The following is a 17820-nucleotide window of genomic DNA, read 5'->3' on the forward strand; positions in this document are numbered from 1 at the left end:
TTTTAACATTTAGTCCCAGACAGCGACTCGACCCACGTATGCACTGCATCTTTATTTAACCCCTAAACGTCTGGTGTATCCTATGAGTTTTTGAGACTCGCATATCATCAGTGCGATGCTGCACAGTACATTTTTAAGCAGTAATAATATAATAATAATTAATAATATAATTTTTTAGATTGTCAGAGCATTCAATAAGCACTCAATTATCATGGTTTGGGGCTTTAAAGGGTTAAGTCTATGCATGTGCATATGCATATTTTATTTTGTTTATATCCGTTTTTGCCTTTTGGCATACTGCAAATGAGTAGCCAGCAGACTTCCTGTTATGTTTTATAGGGACAGGGTGGGTCTGCTTTACTGATCTCCAGGGTAGCGGTGTGAAACAGACATAAACAGTCATTGTGTCAGTCAGGGCTGGGGCCAAAAGACCACAACAACAGCATCAGCAACAGTGTCGAGCTGGGATGGGTACGTAACCTCCTCCACTCCCCGGCCATGTCGCAGCAGTTAAATATAGGGCAGCGGGTCGATCAGATGATCTCTGCAGATGCAGAGCAGCAGGAGCATTTTCATCATTTCATTTCTTCCAAGAAACATAACAGAGTGGGGTGAATGGTGGGAGGGGGACAAGTGATTTAAACAGGTCATTAAAATCCACACATTGCTATACACGTTACGACTGAGCAGTTTATGTCCATCTCACAGCTGAAGCATCGGTTGTGTTTAAATGCTTTTTGATCTCTGAGGAAGTTTCTATTTACTGATCGCAGTTACTCAAAAACTCCAGAGAACTTTCTTCCTCGCTGTACTGAACCTTTGAACAGGCTGAGCAAACGATTGTGGATCCACATCAATATTCAGTGACGAAGCCGCTGAGCAGGGAGACGTGCGAGCACCCGGTCAGCTGTACGTAACCTCAGGATGTCCATTTCAACCACAGTATGGACTTTATGAGAGGCACTCGCCTTTTTAAGGAGCCACAGTGTGTCTTTTGTCCTAGCTTCCTCCCCTCACCCCCAACCGGTCACCGTAGATGGCTGCCCCACCCTGAGCCTGGTTCTGCTAGAAGTTTCACAAATGTTTCAGATCATCAAACAAATACACGATCTGTGACTTGACCTTAAAAATTCAGTTCATGCTGGAAAACCCTCCAACGTGGCTGAATGACAACACGGTGCTGTAGAAGACTCTCTCCCACAATCGATATGTGATCCATTGTTGATCTGCCCACAGCTGTTGTCACTAACAGCGCACTCGCTTACATCACTGTCCTGAGACATTCTCGCAAAAAAAAAAAATCACGGTTTTAGTAACGCAGTAACGCAGCGTTCCTACAGGGAAGTAACGGTAATATAATTACCATTTTTGTAATAGTAATCCCTTACTTTACTCGTTACTTGAAAAAAGTAATCAGATTACAGTAACGCATTGCCACACACTGATTGTATAAACAATGTTTTTATTGTATCAGCGGTCTGGTTGTTGTCTGTCACACACACAAAACAAACCCCAGGGAGGCACTTCTCACTGCTCGGCTGCAGTCCCCTCGGAGGGCCTTACCGTCTTTGACATTTGAGCCACAGGGTGATGGAAGCTGTGTTAGAAAGACGCAGCAGTGAGCGCCCATCCAGACGGGACAACACGCAGCTCAGCCCTCGACTCCTGCCAACAAATAATTCATACCGCTAACATTTACTTTGTTCAAACGCTGTCCGGCCTTTCTCCCCCGCCCTGTCTGTGAACCCCAAAGCACACGTCTGAGCTGAATGAAATGTCTAAGTGAAGCACGCAGTTAAAGACTGAAAGTTTACAGGAGCTTTTAGAGTTTTTATGCTGTGGGCGAGGAGAAGATCCACCACAGAGCTGATAATCTTTAAATAGAAATACAAAGACATAGCTTGAAATCAGCTTTATAGTGAGTAAGTATACCTGAACTCGACAAAAGTCCAACAGTTAAATAAAAAGGAGACAGGATGCTTTGAAATTAAATTTCACAAGACAACATAACCCAGAGGTTTAGAGAGCTCCAGCAGTGAAGCCCCACCAGGAAGCACTGCATGTTGGCAGCCTTACAAAGACGAAAGAGGACTGTGAAATTTCAAGGCTTCAATTCCCAGAAATGATGTAACGTTGCCTCAATAAAACTCGCTGCTTGGACCTGAATCTTATCTTTGAGGCTACAGGGCTGGAAACTAGAGTTCAAACAACGATGTGCAGAGCTCTGCACAAATTAAAAATCCAAACAAAGTCAATGAAAAGTCGTGAAGAACGAGTCGATCAAAAGGCTTCATTCTTTATCTTCTTCAGCGGTCTCGTCGAGGGTCGGAGGTCATGTGCTCCGTGGGCGAAGGCGCAGCTTTCAGCCTGCAGGGGGCAGCCCTGAGGGTGGTGAGCGTGAAACCAGCAGAGGCGAGTTTTCAGGGCACCCGGGGTGACGGGCTTCCTTTTAACATCCGCCCTGAAGGGCATCTTCTCCCGCCAGTCTCTTATGTAGACACGCCCTCCTTCAACTAAAGAGTGACAAGAGGGAGACACAAAATCTATCAGACAAACGCTCCTCCCAAAAGATACAAATAAATATTTTCTTAAAAGACAGAAATTAGGAGAAGAACACAACATAGATGCCTGGCTGTCAGGGCACCGGGTAGAAAAAGTCATGTCTGCGCTGACCCCCACAGGTTATAAGCTTCTCACCTTTCGAGAGTCGTGCACATTTTTATCTATTATCAGAAAGAAATGTCAACTTTGTTTCTATCTCAAGTCTGACTTTGCTTGCACTCTAAGCAATTTCTGTAGGGGAGGGGATCCAATTTTCTCAAACTGATCCCTCGAGACCAACCAAATTCCAAATGACGATGGTAAAAGCGCTCATTTCCCCTCTTTTTCAATCAACAAAAGCCCAGTGTGATGCCATGACGCCAAGCAAATTAACTCTTTGCATCGGACGATTCAAGAGTTTTGGCAAGCACAAGTACGCTTAAATATGCTTTGATGTCAGTGTTGTGGTTACGGGGGGGGGGAGGAAGGCATACTTCTCACCCTGCTGTCTGACACTTTTAACCAGGAACAGCAGCAAAACACACTGCTTTACGGTCAACGACAGTACGACTTCCAGGACTTCATTTTAAAAAGTGTTTGTCCAGTTATGTTGAAAGAATTGTGGCCTGGATTGTTGTTTCCAAATTGTGGTTCTGAGCGTGAGACGTTTTCGTGAGTGAATAAAATTGGGGAAAAAAAGATGTTGCTGCCATGTTTATCTTTAGAAATAGTCCCTTTTAAAAGTCTTAAAAGCATACACTGTAGTTAAAAGATGTCAACATATGGGTAAAATTTTGCAACCTGGAACGAGGCCATCGCCACCTTATGGTTTTAAAGAAGTGCCCATATTTAGACCAGGAGGTGGGACTAATGCTAGCTAGCAAGCTAGTATGAAGAACTAAACAAACAAAATGTTCGTAATGGAAAAACTGGACAGCTGACTCCTCTGAGGGCTTTTTGTACTGACGAACACCGAACGAGCAAGGTGCAAGCAATAAAGCATGAACTGTATTCTAATTAAGACGTTCTTTTAAGGATCTATTAAAGAAGACTTGAAACCAAAATTACCAGTTTACTCAAGTCATAAATCAAACGAGAAGTAGGGTAACTTTGAAATATCCCCAGAAAGTAGGGTTAAGGCCTCCATCTTTTATATACAGTCTATGATTTAAATTGTTGGAAAATAAAAATTCAAACAAAATCTTTTTTTTAAAAAGAAGCTAACGTTTTTTTATTTAACACCCTTTCTGTTACTCGTATAACCTCCAGTATCTTTCTCACTGTCACTGGTTTCATTTAAGCACTATATTGTACTTAATGATCAGTCTAGTGCTCAACAATACAACTTTCAAATGAACCATCTACGAGAACGTAGAGAAGCGTGCAGAAAAGCTACCTCTAAATACTTGATGATTGTTCCTCAGAAGCGTCTGAAGACCTCCACACTCTTTCTTCAGGAGCCGCAGGGTTTCCTGCCCCAACAGCCCCGCAACCTCGCTCACAGAAAGGCTGCCTGAAGGGCAGGGAAGAGGGACAAACAATGAAAGATGGGAGTTATACATGTGCAGGAAGAGGTCTATTGATTTTATAATCATCAATGCATTAACACAGTGCTTCAGCATGCACAGAGATCGTTTTTATCCAGCATTTCAGACAAAGAACCACTCGGCTTGAGTTGATGTTACCGGCTGTTCTATGACAAGACAATGCGAGCAAAGCTATATATACACATAGTATATAAAGATCGGTTTACAGTAGAGAGTAGCTTGTCAGAGTGTTTGTCAGAGCTGTAAAGTATGCTCAGTTAAAGCCGTTCCAACAAGCTGTCGGGGCAGCTGGAACGCGTTTTGCCAGAGTAGCCATTTGAGAGCCTGAATCATTTTTGTCAACTCTCCACTGAGGCAGAGATTTTAGAAAGGAAAAGGAGAATATGTACAGTTTGAACCTCTAGGATTAGCATAGTATAGATGACAAACCCCTTTGTATTCACACATACTTTCGCACTATGGTTATAAAGATCTTTTGGCATTTCTGGCCGTGCCCTTTTTACACCACAAGGGAATTCAATCCGAGCTGACCTTTGGTTTATACAAATGACAAACTTCCTCCTTTCTCTGACGTATTGGAGGGAGAGACACACCGCATGATTTCATAACTATATTTGACTTAAATCTGCATCTTCAGTGATATCTTCATCGTACTTCTGTGGTCACTCGCTGCAATCCCTGCTGGCTTAGAGATGATATGAATACTGAATATGAATGAAAAGCACCGTCTGACCCTCTGATCCAAAACTCAGTTTTCCGAAAACTGTTCAGTTTCAAACTCTTCTGCTTGTCAGGTCTCTGAACTTTGTCTTTCTGCCGTTGAAATTCATCGAAAAACATATTGTCCACCCAAATACATCCTAATTTTAGTTGGCCAAATTGCTGCGTTAATCCCTAAAATATGCGACACACTCCCACATTCACAGACACTAGCGCAGCCAAACCCAGTCGTATGCTGCAGAGTGTGAAACTGGGCAGACTCTCATCCCACAGCTCTGACGCCAGGGAGCTCCAGGCCTTGATATAATATCAATACACCGTTTAGAGCTGCCCTTTACTGCCTACAATGTTAATGGGGATTAATGGGATAGGGACAGTATTGACAGAGTAGATTCAGCTTGGACTAAGACCAGGTGCAGATGAGAATTAATGACTTGGCTTAAAGTACAGTTGGACTTGCTTTTTTGAAACGATGCCTGTTGTGTAGGATTGCTTTTGTTGTGCTGAAGGAAAAAAAAAAGAGAGAAGAGCTCAGTTGTGATTTCCATCTTTGCAAAAACTGCAACTCTCACAAGGCGTGTAAAGATGACAGGACATATTTCTGAGGGATTACATACTTTTAGGGTAATATTTGTCTTGATGAGCAGAGGAGGGGTAGTGGACATGGAGCTGCCCAGGCAGGAGGAATAGAGGGAGGCCACAGAGAAGATTCATGAATGTAGAGAAGGAGGACATACAGAGGGTTGGGGTGACAGAAGAGGTTGGAGGCTGGTGATTTGTTGTGGTGACCCCTAAATGGAGAAGCCAAAAGAAGAAGAAGAAATCTATATACTTCTCCTAAATACAACTTTTGGGCTTGAGAAACAATCAAAGCTTCTCCAGGCGAGCAGAGGGAGGAGGAATCATAGGGTTTGGAGACAATGGCAATGCTATGATTCTGCAAACCATTTAACTTGCGCATAAAATGGTCACTCAGACAAACAACAACAGAAGTCTCGCTTTTTTCCAATCACATTTGAGATCTCTTAATCGGTCTCTCTGTACACAGCTGCCCCACGTCTCTCTTTGCAACCTCACTGCTAGCTCACAGAGCAATAAACACAGCAGAGAGAGAGGAAAGGAGACAGGCTACTGCTGTGCCAGGAGAGCAAGATGTACCTGCAATGCAAAGGAATAAGTACGCGAGCTTTTTGCTAGACCTTTAAGAAAAAAAATCTATTTACAAGGTGATGAAAAGTTGGTAAATGATCTGGCAAAGGTGCAAAGCTAGTAACAATCAGGTGAACTGAAACATGAACTTGCTATAATATGATGCCACCGTGTTGCCTGGCAACCTAAAAAAAAAAAAAAAAGGGACTACTGGCATTTATGTAGTAATGCAGGACACTGACATGTACTAGAACCAATAATTACATTATTATTACTAATAAACGTTAATATGCATGCTTGCTGAATCCTCTTATAGCACCCAATAAATAATATTTACACTCATCCTCATATATCTATGGTTCGAGCATGTGGCTTACACATTTCCCTGCCAAGCGAAAGATCCCCCGGTTCAGTCTGGGAGGAGACACAAATCCCTTTGGGGTTGTGTCAGGAAGTGCATCCAGCACATCCAGATCAAACATGCGGAGCTACCTGCCGTGGTGACCCTTTGCGAATAAGGGAGCAGCTGAAAGCAACTTTAAAACCGGCCTTTATATGAATGACATTTTGGAGACAAAAGCAAAAGTATACAAAAAACAAAAACAACCCAAAAAACTCCGTTTGGATTTTTTCAAACCAACAATCTGAAAAATATTTGGTTTAAACTGAAGGAAAGCAGAAAATGTTCCAGCATGTGAAAGAGTGAAGCGTTCACTCATCAAAAACACACGCAGGCTGCTTCTACTCAGTACAATAGCGTGTTTACTGTACCTCTGACATTTTACTGAGTTGACATTTAGTGTCGCTCGATGTACAGCTACACACAGATTTTCATTCTCGGCGTGATTACATAACTCTGTGACTCAGCACTACAGCCCGCATGAATTAGTAACTTGCTTCATATTTACAGTGTCTCAGAAGAGCTGTGAGATATTTTTAAGTTTAATGCACAGGAAGCACAATATATGCAACTGATATAAGCAGCAGAGACACTAAGATGTTTTAACTTGCTCAGTGCAAACCTTTTAAATAGAGCTTGTCCCAAATGAAAAGGAAAGAGTCTGATTGATGTTAAATAGGAATTTTCATTTCAAAGAATTACTATAAATCACTGAGTATCAGTCTTATGATACAAACCCAACAACAGCTGGCCAAACAGGAAAAATACTGACTCTTATGCATAGTGAAAACCTGTTTGTTTCTGACAGTTTCAGAGCTTAATGAGTATTATTTGTTTGTATTTACAGTAAAAGAGATAAAAAGAAAAGATAAAAGAACATCGGCTGACGTCGCACCAGAGCCATAAAGCCACAGAAACAAAATGATCATAAAATATCCGCTTAAGTGCCAAAAAGGGAAACATCACCATACTGAAAATGATTAGACTTTTTGAAGATGCATTAAAGAGCAGACAGAAACTAAACTCCAAAGCACTTTAAATGACTCCGAGACCCATCTGGATTTATTTAACATGCGCTGGCTCCCTCTGAATTTGGCCTTTGTTCGTACACAGCAGATAACTGGTAGGAATCCCTCAATACAAATGCGTGCTCATGCATAAATCATAGATGGTGGTGCATTATTCATGCAGTCATCTCCATACAGAGTTACACTCTCCCTTTATTCACCCTCCCTAAAATTTTCTACCTTTAATTCCACCGACACCCCGACAAGAAACGTTCTGTTTTAATAATAGCAGGCTTCGTGCCCTTATCTCGTTCATAACGTGTGACTGTGTGTGAGTGTGTGTGTCAGCGGGGCTGCAGAGGTGTTGACAAAGGTGATTGCGTGGGTGCTGTGAAAGTAAATGTGTGTGCGTGTCTGTGGGTGTTTGATACGGGCTGCGTGGTACGCAGCTGGCGGAGGGTGTGGCAGAGTTCAAAGAGGCGTCGCTCTGTGTCATCAGGTCTCACCGGCTGATGCTGAGGGGCAGGATTGTAATCAGCGAGGTGGGGGGGTCAGACGGGATGATGGACGAAGAATGAAATTCAAAGTTCAGGCAGTAGGTGCTGCGGATGTAATGGTGTAGCTGGTGAGTTTTAAAAAGTGCTGACGCTATATGTAACGATTGATTGTGACGGTGTCGTTTCAGAGGCATCGGGTTACATCTGCACCGCACCATACGAGGTAAAAAGCACTCACTATGTAACTGATCAAAGGCATAGACTGTGTACAAAAGATGGAAGTAGCCTCAGGGGTCTGAAAAGTGAGCACAGTAGGGAAATGCACCAAACCTGCATTCTTTGTAATGGACAGCAGAGGCACCAAAGCACAACAACAGTTGCCTCAATGTGCTTTATATTATAAGGTAAAGACTCTACAATAATAAAGACAAAACCTTAATCAGATGACCCCCTGTGAGCAAGCACTTGGTGACAGTGGGAAGGAAAAACTCCCTTTTAACAGGAAGAAACCCCCAGCAGAACCAGGCTCAGGGAGGGGCAGCCATCTGTCGTGACTGGTTGGGGGTGAGGGGAGGGAGACGGGGAAAAAGGCACACTGTGGAAATCCAGAGTGGTGCATAAAAACAAAGGGTGAACGAACAAGAAACACTCAACAAGCCCCTGGCAACCCAGCAGCGTAACTAAGGGAGCACTCAGGGTTACCTGATCTAGCCTTAACTATAATCGTTATCAAAAAAGGAAAGTTGAGAGCGTGTCTGTCTCCCACATTCAAATGCTTGCACGCTTCAATAAATCACTGGACCCGTTTCTCATTTTCCCAGCAAAATATAAAGAAACGAGGTGTGGCTGAAGACTTTAGCAGAGTGCTGTACACCAATGTGGTGAATACATTAGAGGCAACGAGATGTCCACTAATAGCCAACCATTAGCTTCGAAGCAAAGGGAGAGTAGTGAATCTGTATCCTGTATATGTGGACAAGGCTTAAATAGTGTGGTTCACAACAGCTGCTTATCCACAGACATTAACATCCACCTACCAGCCCTTATACAGCTTTCTTACATCATATACACTTTGAAGCTCATCTAATGTTCTTCTCACCACCTCTCCAGCAGAAAACACATTATAAAGTCATTTTGCCTTTAATTACAGGTTGATACACTTAATCACAGTGAGAGAAGTTAATAAAAAATAGGGTGATAGATGTTTTTGATATGCTAAGACTGGGTCATTTACATAGCGCCAAATCACAACAGCGGTTGCCTTGAGATGCTTTTTTTTGGTAAAGACAATAAGTAATAATAACTGTGTTATAATATAAAAACGTGACAATGCCTTTAAAAGCTGTTTTTGGTGCGAATAATTGGTCAATTTAGCCGACTGCTAGGTGGTAGTTAGGCAACATGATGACATCATAATATCTCATCTAGACAAGAACCTTCAGGGGCCTAAGATGCATCTGAGCGCCAGGTCTTGATGCTCAGACCGGGCACTCAGATGCATCAAACACAGAGTCTTTCTGTCCTACAGGCAAATAGGAACACCTCACAGATACTGATCCTATTCTGGATTTGATCTCAACCTGTGACTCAGTTCAGCAGCGACTCATGTCAATCGTTTTACCTCCTTGGTTCCAGTCACGGCAGGATCCTTCTCCATCGCCCGCGGTCATTCCCAGAAGAGCATTAGCAACCCGCAGAACAACACCGTCAACAAAGTCCCGCGGGAGAGCAGCACAATTTCGCACCGCTTCGACGCGATCTCGCGGCTGGAACCCGGCTCCCCAGGAGCTCCCGGGGGTGCCGTTACAGCTTCCATCCCCATTGCAACAGTCCTCGTAATTACTGACGTCTGACCTCTGAACTGTGACCCCGGGAGCAGTGCAGCGGCTGTGGATGTAATGAGCCCTTTGTTGCTCTACCTCAGGTTCATCAGATAACTGATAGTTTCTTGACTTTCCTAAAAGACACACCTGTGGGAAAAAAAGAAAAAAAAAGAGAGCAGAGTGTGAGGGCGACTCCCTGTTTGGTTGTCTTTTCTTGTTATTAAGTTCAAAGAAATCATACTTTTTCTTTCCATTTGAAAATGTTCCCATGAAATAATTTTGTGGGAGAGCTTTTGCTGATATGAGCAAACTGAGTGTTACTGATGAGCAAACAGCAAAGCCCAGAAAATAATAGCTTGTTCTTTTTATGGCCACGAGTATACTGTAGCTATTAATGGCTACCCGCTAACAGATTTATTGTTCCCTCTGGGATTATAAAGACATCCTTGATTTATTGTACGTCTACACTAAACGAAGCCCAGGTGGAGAAAAGGCTGGGACGCACAGCTGTATGATTTACTTCAGCCATCCACTGATCATAGCGCTGAGAAGTGTTTCCACATAATCCCAGGATTGCAAAAACATGTAATGAAGTTACTGACTTCAAGCTAATCGCATGACAGCAGCTGGTCAAGACAACCTGATGAAGGTCCAAGCTGTTTCGAGCTGACAGGAAGGTAACAGTAACTTAAATAGATACTCATTCCAACCGAGGTGGGCATCTCAGTGCACAACAGATCCAGCCTTGAAGCAGTTGGGCTACAGCAGCAGAAGACCCAACTAGCTGACAGGAAGCTGAGGCTACAGTTCACACAGACTTTCCAAACACACAGCAGACTGGAAAACCATCGCCTGATCCAGTCTCAGTTTCTGTTGCGACATTCAGACGGAGTCAGTATATGGTGTAAACATGAAAGCATGGATCCTGCCTCGGATCAACAGGAAGTCTTGGCGCACTCAGTACAAACCAAATGTTAAACACCCCAATCTGCATGTGTTTTGTTGTTGACCATGTCCATACATTCATGACCACAGTGTAACACTCCAGGTCGCAAAGCTCAACGTGACAGCGAGTTCCCTGTACTCTAAAGTCCTCCACAGTCACCAGATCTCAACCCAACAGAGCAGCTTTGTGATGCGGTGAAACGGCAGATTCTCATCACGGATGTGCAGCAACTGTGATGCTGTCTTGGCAACGTAGCCCTTTTGTGCTATTCTGAAAGAAGAGTTATAACTTTCAGATCTGTGCAGGGGAGAGATGCAGTTGAGGTGCATTGTGGGAAACGTCATAACTAAGGTGTGTTTTAATTTTCACAAACTTTTTTACAACCATTTCAAACCTGCACCTATTACAGAACCCCACCAAACGGATTTCTCTCTTTATTTCTTTCCCTCGCTGTCTTGTATTAATTATTTGATAGCTGACAGCAGAGCTGCGCGGTAGACGGGTGGAGAGAGAAGAAGAATTCACGAATTGCTGAACTAATACAATGTGATTTGTTCTGGCGCACAGACTGAAAGAAGAAGGGAAAAAAAAACAGAGGCCGGGGTCAAACAAATGTTTACAACAAGTCAGATGGATTTGCTGTGAAGCCGCCTCCACTCTGTTTCTGTCAGCCTACCCGTTTAGTAGAAGGTATTCTCAAACAGTCTTCGTCAGTGTTGAAGCCACAGACTTGGCTGACCTCAGCAATGAAGTCGATGTATTCCTTGTACTGAGACTTCTTACACTGGCGTCTCTGGTATTTTCCACAGAAGTCGAAGAAACAGCAGGGGAGGACAAAGTAGCGGCAGGAATAAGACGACCTATAATTTGAAAAAGAAGGGACAAAACAAATCTACACAGTGCCGATCATTACTCTTTAATGCAGTCAGACTACAGAGGACTTGTTTTACTTAAGCATTTTTCCACCTTTACTCAAACTGTTCAGACAGGAAGCGACACACACACACACACTACAAGAAATCATCATCTGCAGTCTCAAACAAGGAGAAATCTGACTCCTCACGCTGAGGCTCAACATCGCCATCAGGTGGCCGTTTCAGTAAACACACACACACTCTTCACACATCACCCCCTGGAGAGATCAGCTGGCACTTGAGCTGCTGAGTGTGATTGTGTCTCCTGATGACTCGCCTGGCTGCTATAACGGGGATCCACGGTGTGAGCTCGTCCGAATGGTTCCCAATCAGCCAGTCTGTACCCGGGAATAAGAAGCTCTCGCTGGGAGTAATTGCCTTTTCCTGAAATAGCACAGACCCAAAGAGCTCAAGAGGTCCTTAGAGCAGGAGGGATGCACACCGGTCTAATTCAATATCATTTAATAGAAATGAGTATTTTTATCTTCTTAGACTTTTATTTGAGATGCATTTAAAGTTTTGAGTTGTTTTTTTTTTCTTAGTGGGCTCAAATATTTTTTATAATTGCAATTAGAAAACAACTACAAGATCCCAACAACTTTTTTTAGAGAGTTTATATAAATCCTTTCATATTTAACAGATGGCCCTGACACCAACATCACAAATGATGAGAGTTAAGAGCCTGTGAAGTCCAGAGAGCTTCCGAATAAAGGTTGAGGACTGAGTACAGCTGCCCCGGGGGCGCAGAGAGATTGTTCCACCACATCCGCTCCGCTAAAATCGGTCAATAATAGATGACCTGAAATGGAAGCAGTCAGCAGCTTGTTGTTAAATGAGCGACTGAGGACAGGAGGCAGACGGGAGAAAACGGCGTTTTAAGGGCAGGTTTCTCTGGAAATGTGTGTGTCCACATGTGTATGCAAGCTTCTGTGGCAGTATTTTCTTTGTGCAGCTTATTACAATCATAAAAGCAAGAATCTCTTAAGTATACTACAAGAAATGTACAGTGCTGTGAAAAACTATTAGTCCACAGAATATTGGAAAATATTCTGTGGACTGATGAGACAAAATTTGAACTTTTTGGAACGTTTGAGCCCCGTTACATCTGGCATAAATCGAACAAAGCAATTCATAAAAAGAACGTCACACATGGGACGACCGTCAAGTTATGCCCTAAATCTCAAGATCTGAAACACACCAGCAGGTCCGCCTCTAAATGGCTCAGATAACGGCACTGTTGCCTCACCGTCGCACACGTCCAGGTTTGTAACCCACCATGTTGTCAGGCCTTTCTGTGTGGAGTCTGCATGCTCTCTCTGTGTGACCTAGTCAAAGTGTGGACCTAAATCCAATTGAGATGCTTTGGCGTGACTTTAAACAAGCAGTTCATGCTGGAAACCCCTTAAATGTGGCTAAATTAAAACTATTCTGCAAAGATGAGTGGGGCTAAAATTCCTCCACGCTGATGTGAGACTCACTGCCAGTTATCACAATCACTTGATTGCAGTTTTTGCTGCCAAGGGTGGCAAAACCGCATTCATAGGTTTAGGAGGGCAATCACTTTTCCACACAGGGCCGTGTATGCTTGGATAGATTTTCGTTGCCCTGAATAAATTAAATCCTCATTTAAAAACTGCACTTTTTATTTATTCAGGTTGTCTTTTTCTAATTTCTAAACACATAAGAAAGAGGAAAAAGACTTTTTCACAGCACTGCAGGTGTAAAATTCTCCCTGATCATTACTTTTACATCTTTATGAATGCTTCATTGTACTTTTTAATTACAATAAATTGAAGCACAAAGTGAGGACACAGAGTCGAACACTTCATGCTCGGCTCGCTCACCTCCAGCAGAGTCTGGGGGCCGTACATGTCCCAGATCTTCCTCCTGCGAACATCGATGCCCCTTCCAGGGTGCTGTAACACAAGATGGCCTGATGGTCAGAGAGGCTAATCAACCTCAAACACATTCACACACTCAGCCAAGTCAGATCAAAAACATTAAAATTTAGAATGTACCCCTTAACAACAATGGCCGGCCGATATGTTTCTACTACCAGATCTGGACCTGCCCCGGCGTTTTCCCCTGTCTATAAAAATCCACTGTTTACCTCAGCTGCTGAGTGAGAGATGTCCATCTTTATTTACGCTTTACTTTGTCAAAGCAGATCGATACGGGTTGAGCTGCAGTTTTTACCGCTGTTAGCTCCTGTTAGCCAACAAAGTTGGAATCAAACACTTACTGAATAAACTCGCATCCAATGTGAGAATGCAATCAAACTGTTTATCAGAGGGAAAGTGTGACCTTTAAACTCTACGTTATACTAACTGCTGTTGTTGCCAGCTCATTGTCAGTTGCCTGGAGATACGAGGGTCGCATTTCTAATCTGTAGAAAATATGTAATTGGGACAATATCTGGAATAAATCAGCATAGTTATGAAAAGTTTTGTCTTCAGTTCAGGAAACAAGGTATGAGATGTTGGTTTGGAAAAATATTCAGCGATGCTTCATCTCCTGCTTTGCGTTTGTGTGGGAGCCCCGTCAAAAACCTGTCCATTATCCATTATGCTAGCAGTGTCTAAGCTTTCTTTTTTTTTCTTTTTTTCATACCGCACCTCCCCTGCAATGGCTCTGCGCCCCCTCTAGGGGGCGGGCCCCACACTTTGGGAAGCTCTGCACTAACTAACTTCTATACATTTTTAATGGATCCATTCTAAGTTTATACGAACATATCAGTTTGTTGAAAGAGACACTAATCTATGTATATTTATGAGTACAACACTCTTTTTTTAAATCAAATAAACTAAAAGGAAATTACTGACTGTACCTTTAAGACAGCGCTTCTGGCTTTCCTAAAGCTAGTGTGAAATGTTTTATATGTGACCACCATATACAGAGTTATCAAATATGAAGAGTGTTCTCATACTGTGGATGATTTTGAGGACTTTGTGGGCTTTGGGTGAGAATGTAACCAGGAAGTAGCTGCTGTTTGTTTGAATTTAGAAGAAAATCAGTGTTCAGTCACCAGTGTGCAGAACAAAAGCTGAGGATTCGGTCACTCATAACAAAGATCAAACACTCGGTCCAGCGTGACGATCTGGCCTAATAAACTGCTGCTTTTACATGAATTCATCAAGCACTGAACTCACCCCTTCATTGGTCAGAATGTGAACCAAGAGGCCATTTCCACAGCCGAGGTCCACAAAGGACTGCCTGGCAGTCAGACCTTTCTCTGCTCTCTCCTCGGCCCACAGCACCTGCAGCAGCACGGTGACACAGACTCATGGTTAGGGAGTGACAAATGCTGCTGATGCTGCTGATACTCGTAACCTACAAATGGATTCCTAAGGTCAAAGGTCATTTTTCACATTCAGGTTGATTGATTTAGCTTAAGTTGCATGACCCTCTGACACCTGACATAAGGTCATGTGAGTTATTTGCTGTTTTTACCTGCACACACAGTACCTGTATGGACCTGTATTTGTTAATTATTTCAAAGGCTAATTCAAGTATAATCGTGATAGGATCCACTCATTTGGTGAAAAGAAGATTATTGGAAGGTTTGAACTAACCAGGAGATACGTAGCAATAGCAACATCCTCATACACAAACTTTTCAGGATCTGTAACCTCAGGCCAAACCTGGAAACAGTGTGAAAAATATATATGAATATATCAACACAAGAGAATAGCACGTAAACAAAAGAATAAACAAGCCTCACATCATCCAGTCTCCTCACCTTCACCATGGCCTTGTACTTGTCCTTCAGCTGTTGGTACATGAGGCTGTACTTCTCCACTGGCAGCAGAGACAACGTGCTCCTGAACTCGCTACTCCTGCACTCGGTGGCCCAGCGCACCAGTTTAGGCAGCAGGTCAGAGGACAGCCAGGGCAGCTTGGGGTAGGCGACGCCATCAGAGAACCAGGAATCGACCGACAGCGCACACAACTCCAGGGACCTGCAGATAAAGCACAAGTCATCTACAGTGTTGTGCTCATTTTATGCTAACTATACTAACATGTATATTAACTGAGAGTTTGTGACGTCGCCTTTCCTGAGAGTGCTGCTCCGAGTTCACTTAAATCAATATCAGGATTTTTAAATATGAAAAAATAATTTTAAATATTAATAAGAAAAAGGAGATAAACCCAAAACAAATTAAAAAACAGAGACAATGTAACAAAGTTTGAACAATAAGAATAACAACTCTAAATTATATTCTGTGGTTTAAATTTTCTTATTGCTGTTGACACTGAATGTCAGACCCATTTTTAAACATCAGTGGTGGACTACAAAAATAATAATACTAGATGGTGAAGACCCTCAAAAAACCCTAATAACTTGTCTTTCATTCATACACCCACTGTTAGAAGAAATCAAGACTCAGACCAGACGAGATTTTCCAGTCTTTTCTTGTCCAGTGAAATGCAGCCTCAGTTTTAACAGGAGTGGCACCTGGATTGCTCTTCTGCTGTAGTAGACGATCCACTTAAATGTTTAATATGTTGTGCACTCAGAGATGCTCTTCGGCATATTTTTGTTATAACAAGTGTCTATTTGAGTTACTTTTGGCTTCCTATCAGCTCGAAGAGGTCTGGACATACTCTGACCTCTGACAAAAAGAAGCAGAGCTGCAGCTCATTGGATATTTTTTCTTTTTCCACTCCATTCCCAGTAAACTCTAGAAATGCCAGCAGATCAGCAGTTTCTGAAATATTCCGACCTATACGTATGGCACCAACAACAAAGCCATGCTCAAAGTCACTTAAATCACCTTTCTTCCTCATTCTGATGCTCAGTTTGAACATCATATATGCATATGTATAATCAACCAGTAAACTATCGTCCAAAACAAGGCATTTCGTCCTGTATGTTCTAATGTGCTGTAAAGATGATGACTGCAGACTCACCATTCCTCACAGTCCTGATTGCAGAGCTGAATCTGATAAATGTTGCCTTTCCTCAGAGACGCTTTTCCCTCTGCATCCTCTTCAAATGGAATAAAGGTCACTCGCTGTCTACCAAAGTCTGCAGAGAACAAGAGAGAAGGCATTAGAAAGAAATATAACTGATACAACAGTTTGCAGAAGTGAGAAGCTCTTACCTTTCAGGATAATTTCTTTATGCAGGTTTGTCCCATAACAGTTTACTTTGGGAATAAATGTCCTGACGCTGGAGGACCATGGTTTGTCGGCTTCGTGGGCAGCTGAGGCCCCAGTGATCATGAAGAGCAGCGCATCTGTGAAGAGTTCAGGATCATGCAGCAGGAGCCGTAGGTCGTCTTGGTCCACATCTTTGCTGTCTGTCTCTTTAACTCCACAAAGACGCTTGTTTACAACATGAGGTTTCTTTATCCACACGTCTACGGCTGACCAGAAGCCATCGGGGAGACTCTTACATCCTCCCGGGAACTTTATATCGAAGAGCTTTGGCATAACTGAGCAAGCGAAGCATGCGTGTTTACAATCACTGAATCAACTTCCGGACAGGAGGTTTTTTTTGTGGGGGGGGGTTGCACCGATATATGTTTCCAAGAACAATGAAATGAGACGGATCATTTACGATAAATCCTACTTTGGTCCAAAAACATTTTAAGAGCTTTATTTAAAAGAAAAAGCGAGAGGCAGCTAGAAAAACACACTATGTCGCTGAGTGATGACGTTAACACCAGCGACAAAACTCTATCATCTACGCGGCATGCCCAATAGAGGGTGCTGTTTGTCTTTGTCTGTAATGACTCTGTAGTCATTCAGGGGTTTAGGGGGATGTTTTTGTTTTGTTTTTTGTTTTACTAAATAGCGAACAAGTCAAAAAGAAATCACTAAAAGTATAAGAAGATTATTTGTAACCTTCACTAAAGCTGTTTTTGTACTGTGATGAGCTCTGAAACCTGACCGAAACTCTTCAAATAAACCATTCCTCTGCCGATGATCAGTATGCTGTTTTACAAGGTTGGAGATTGGCCTAAGAAAGCTAGGTCAACTGATGGCTTTTTAGGCAAAGATTTAACTTCTACCAGGTTGGATGTCTGTGGTTTAAAGTAAAAGTAACGAACACAGTGTTGGAGTGTTGCACAGCAGCTGTTCTCATGGTCAGAGTTGGGTTACACCAGGTATAGCAGAAATTAATGTGATTTTTAGCAGATGATGCTTAGATTCATTCACCGAATTCCTCCTTCGTACCAACTTTATAATATCTATTATAAGTTAGTATGAACATTGTAGTGTCAGTGTAGAGGATAGATGCAGTAGCACAGATCAACTGATCACAGCTTG

The 17820-nt window shown here is 42.7% G+C and overlaps 1 protein-coding gene across 1 annotated transcript; it reads right to left on the bottom strand.

The window, feature by feature from the left end:
• Window positions 1-1445: 1445 nt before the first annotated feature.
• trmt44 (tRNA methyltransferase 44 homolog) lies at window positions 1446-17219 on the bottom strand. Its single transcript, XM_005939661.3, has 11 exons — window positions 16650-17219; window positions 16456-16573; window positions 15284-15503; window positions 15117-15185; window positions 14694-14801; window positions 13389-13460; window positions 11822-11928; window positions 11307-11490; window positions 9483-9831; window positions 3938-4054; window positions 1446-2513 (listed from the first exon to the last, which is right to left on the bottom strand). Exons 1-11 carry the CDS (start codon window positions 16978-16980, stop codon window positions 2281-2283), a joined length of 1908 nt encoding a protein of 635 aa, XP_005939723.1. The 5' UTR covers window positions 16981-17219; the 3' UTR covers window positions 1446-2280.
• Between the last annotated feature and the right edge of the window lie 601 nt (window positions 17220-17820).

The sequence above is a fragment of the Haplochromis burtoni genome, unplaced genomic scaffold, assembly GCF_018398535.1.
Source record: "Haplochromis burtoni strain Fernald_Lab_line unplaced genomic scaffold, NCSU_Asbu1 Contig_260, whole genome shotgun sequence".
Lineage (NCBI taxonomy): Eukaryota > Metazoa > Chordata > Actinopteri > Cichliformes > Cichlidae > Haplochromis > Haplochromis burtoni.

Coding starts and splice junctions, on each gene's coding strand:
- trmt44 (XM_005939661.3), bottom strand. CDS start 16,980: ATGCCAAAGCTCTTCGATATAAAGTTCCCGGGAGGATGTAAGAGTCTC. Junction 15,186..15,283: donor AGTACAAGGCCATGGTGAAG/GTGAGGAGACTG, acceptor CACTGTTTCCAG/GTTTGGCCTGAGGTTACAGA. Junction 2,514..3,937: donor CAATCATCAAGTATTTAGAG/GTAGCTTTTCTG, acceptor GTCACTCTTTAG/TTGAAGGAGGGCGTGTCTAC.